This window comes from Numida meleagris, chromosome 26 (genome assembly GCF_002078875.1).
Source record: "Numida meleagris isolate 19003 breed g44 Domestic line chromosome 26, NumMel1.0, whole genome shotgun sequence".
NCBI classification, from domain to species: Eukaryota; Metazoa; Chordata; class Aves; order Galliformes; family Numididae; genus Numida; species Numida meleagris.
In genome coordinates, this window is record NC_034434.1 from 2,831,656 (window position 1) to 2,834,735 (window position 3,080).

Consider the following 3,080-nt stretch of genomic DNA (forward strand, 5'->3'; position numbering starts at 1 on the left):
GAAAAGAAAGAAAGAAAGAAAGAAAGAAAGAAAGAAAGAAAGAAAGAAAGAAAGAAAGAAAGAAAGAAAGAAAGAAAGAAAGAAAGAAAGAGAAGAGAAGAGAGAGAAAATTACAAGAAAAAGGAAAGTAACGCTTAACAAAGCACAGCTCTTCCACATCACTTTTAGCCATTTCTGAGTGCTCTTGCTCCCCAATATTCCTTGCAGGTTTGCAAATGGAAAGGAACAACGTAACACAATGCTGTGTACAAAGAGGACGGGAAATGCTCGGGAACAAGAATATCCTAAAAACAACGCTGTCACCGTTCCCACCGGCCGGACTTTGCCTGCTTTTGCTTTTTTTTCCCCTCGTTTCCCCTCTTTTTTCCCCCTCGATGAAGGTGCGACCGCCCGGCTCGGCATGCACAAAACTCGCCTTCTCCCACGGAAATAAGCACCCGCGGCCACGCGTCGTCCCCTCAGCCCCAAAGCAGAAGAAACCCTGAAGGGATTTAATACACCACCTCCAAACTCAAACCCTACAAAGGAAGAAACAGCGAGAAGAAACAGCGCGTTGGGTCAGACATCGAGCCGGGCGAGAGGAGCCACGTGGAGAAGCGCGGAACCTCTCGCTAAGCGGGGACCCCCCCTTCCCCCCAACCACCCACCACCACCAGCTCTCGTCGGATTTTGGAATGGGGGGCGAAGAGGGGAGCGGGGACCCCCAGGTTGGGGCTGGGGGGCGCGGGTCGGGGCCGGGTTGCGCCGCTCCCGCGCGGCCGGCAGGTGGCGCGCCAGTCCAAGGTGGCGCGAGCGGCGCGCCGGCGCGCCCGGGGCCTCGGGGCGCCGCGCACCGACTTGGGCCTAACGACTCCGCGCTCGTCATTATTTGTAACCATAGAGCATGAATTACCTCTTGAGGTCATCAGTGAGAATTTACGACTGGTCAACAAAAGCACGTGATTCCCAAACGCACCCCCACCCTCCCCCCATATTTGGCCGCATACATAGCAAAAACGAAGTACAGTGCATTGCTATAATTCATTAATACATCATAAATCGTCAAGCACAGGGTTATAACGACCACGAGCCACAAATCAAGCCCTCCAAAATAACCCAAATGAGCTCTTACTTTGTAAACTCGTTCTCAGGGCGCTACCCAAATGGCCCCGACTATCAGTTACTAAATTATGGGACCAGCAGTTCCATGAACGGTTCTTACAGAGATTCAAGCACCATGCATTCCAGCTCTTATGGCTACAACTACAATGGGATGGACCTTAGCATCAACCGCTCAGCCTCCTCTAGTCACTTTGGGGCTGTGGGGGAGAGCTCCCGCGGTTTCCCTTCTCCAGCTCAGGAGAGCAGGTTTAGACAGGCGTCTAGCTGCTCCTTATCTTCTCCCGACTCCCTTCCCTGCTCCAACAGCGAGAGCCATGGAGGCAAGCCCGCCCCGTCCCCCTCCGACCAAGCTACTTCTGCCAGCACCAACACAAATTTCACAGAACTAGACGAGACCAGCGCGTCCTCGGGAGCCGACGAGGGCACTCCAATAAGCAGCAGCATCCCCCGAGCGCAGGCAGAGCCCATCGCAACCTCCACGGCAGCAACAGAAGGGCAGGCACCTCAGATATTCCCTTGGATGAGGAAACTTCACATTAGCCATGGTACAGCTACTTCTTTTTCGGTCGTTGTCGTTGTTGTTGTTTATTTTCGCACACCCCTCTTTTTTTTATTTCCCCCCCTTTCCCTTCCCACACCCGCCCCCCCCTGTTTTTTTTTTCTCTCCTTCCCTTTATTCGGTGCTGGCTCTTTGATCAGAATCGCAGCTATTTATGGCTTTTTGCATTTCTTGCTCTGATCACTGCTTTAAAGCTGCCTCTGGCGCCTGGAGGGGGGAGAATTTATTTTACTTTCGCTATTCCGTCCGCGAAATGTGCGCTTTTTTCAGGCTAGTAGCTGGATGTGTATGGTGGGAGAAGGTAATTTAAAAATTGAGGGAAGGGGGTGTTCCTTTGGGGGGGGGGGGGGGGGCAGAAGAAAGGAAAGAATTGACCATTAAAATGGCATTATATGCACAGATGGATCTCTCCGTCCTTTCCTTCTCTTCTTCTGCTGGGTGTACGCTTGACATTCTGCTCTTGACAAAACCAAAATTGCAAAGAGATACAGAAAACTGTGAGTCGTCCTCCCCCCCCCACCTCGCTTTTTTTTTTTTTTTCCCTCCTGGAGAAAAGAAAGCAGCATTAAAGCAGATGACCCAGCAAGCAGGCACAGGCACACGCACACAAAAACAACAGGCGGGGGTGAAAAAGGGCGATTTCAGGATCTCGGTTCTTGGGTTAAATTATGAATATTGAGTTCGCGGGTGTCGGTTCTGGAAGGGCCAAAGGTGGGGGGATTTACACGTGTCTGGGGGTGTGCGGGAAAGAGAGGGAGACCGGGGGGGAGAGGAAGGGAGGCTGCTATTTTGGGAATAAGCAGCGTTCCAAATTGCCCGAGAAAGGTGAATCTTTTACCTCGGTGTTAAACACACACACACGCATATGTATATAGAGCCGTAAAATGATAAAAAAAAAAAAACCGGCAGAAAGAGTTGAAGCGAAATTCAAAATCCCGTTGTTGTCCGTGTTATTCAGACATGACTGGACCAGACGGGAAGAGGGCGAGGACAGCGTACACTCGCTACCAGACCCTGGAGTTGGAAAAGGAATTCCACTTCAATAGATATCTCACCCGCAGGAGGAGAATAGAGATCGCTCACGCTCTGTGCCTCTCCGAGAGGCAGATCAAAATCTGGTTCCAGAACAGGAGGATGAAATGGAAGAAGGATAATAAACTGAAAAGCATGAGCTTAGCCTCTGCGGGCAGCGCCTTTCAGCCATAAAAGATAGCGGAGGAATATCGAGGAAAGAAGAGGAAACACTAAATAAATACGTAAATAAATAAATAAAGCGCAGCAGACCTTAGTTTTTTGGAGTACTGTACAGTGAGGCACCTTCTTTTCGGCATGTTGTTGCTATTCGAAACCGACGCGTATGGTACCGTTATCCCAGGACTGAGTTCATGTCGTGGGTTGTTTTTTTTTGTTTTTTTTTTTT

The 3,080-nt window shown here is 50.3% G+C and overlaps 1 protein-coding gene and 1 long non-coding RNA gene across 2 annotated transcripts in view; one reads left to right on the forward strand and one right to left on the reverse strand.

Annotated features, from left to right (window-relative positions):
• The window catches only part of LOC110388605, a 15,013-nt gene that overhangs the window by 10,190 nt on the left and 1,743 nt on the right, over positions 1 to 3,080 (reverse strand). The gene's annotated exons all lie outside the window — the stretch shown is intronic.
• On the forward strand, positions 740 to 2,948 carry HOXB5 (homeobox B5). Its single transcript, XM_021378044.1, has 2 exons — positions 740 to 1,646; positions 2,619 to 2,948. The coding sequence occupies exons 1-2, from the start codon at positions 1,100 to 1,102 to the stop codon at positions 2,864 to 2,866; spliced, it is 795 nt and encodes a 264-aa protein (XP_021233719.1). The 5' UTR covers positions 740 to 1,099; the 3' UTR covers positions 2,867 to 2,948.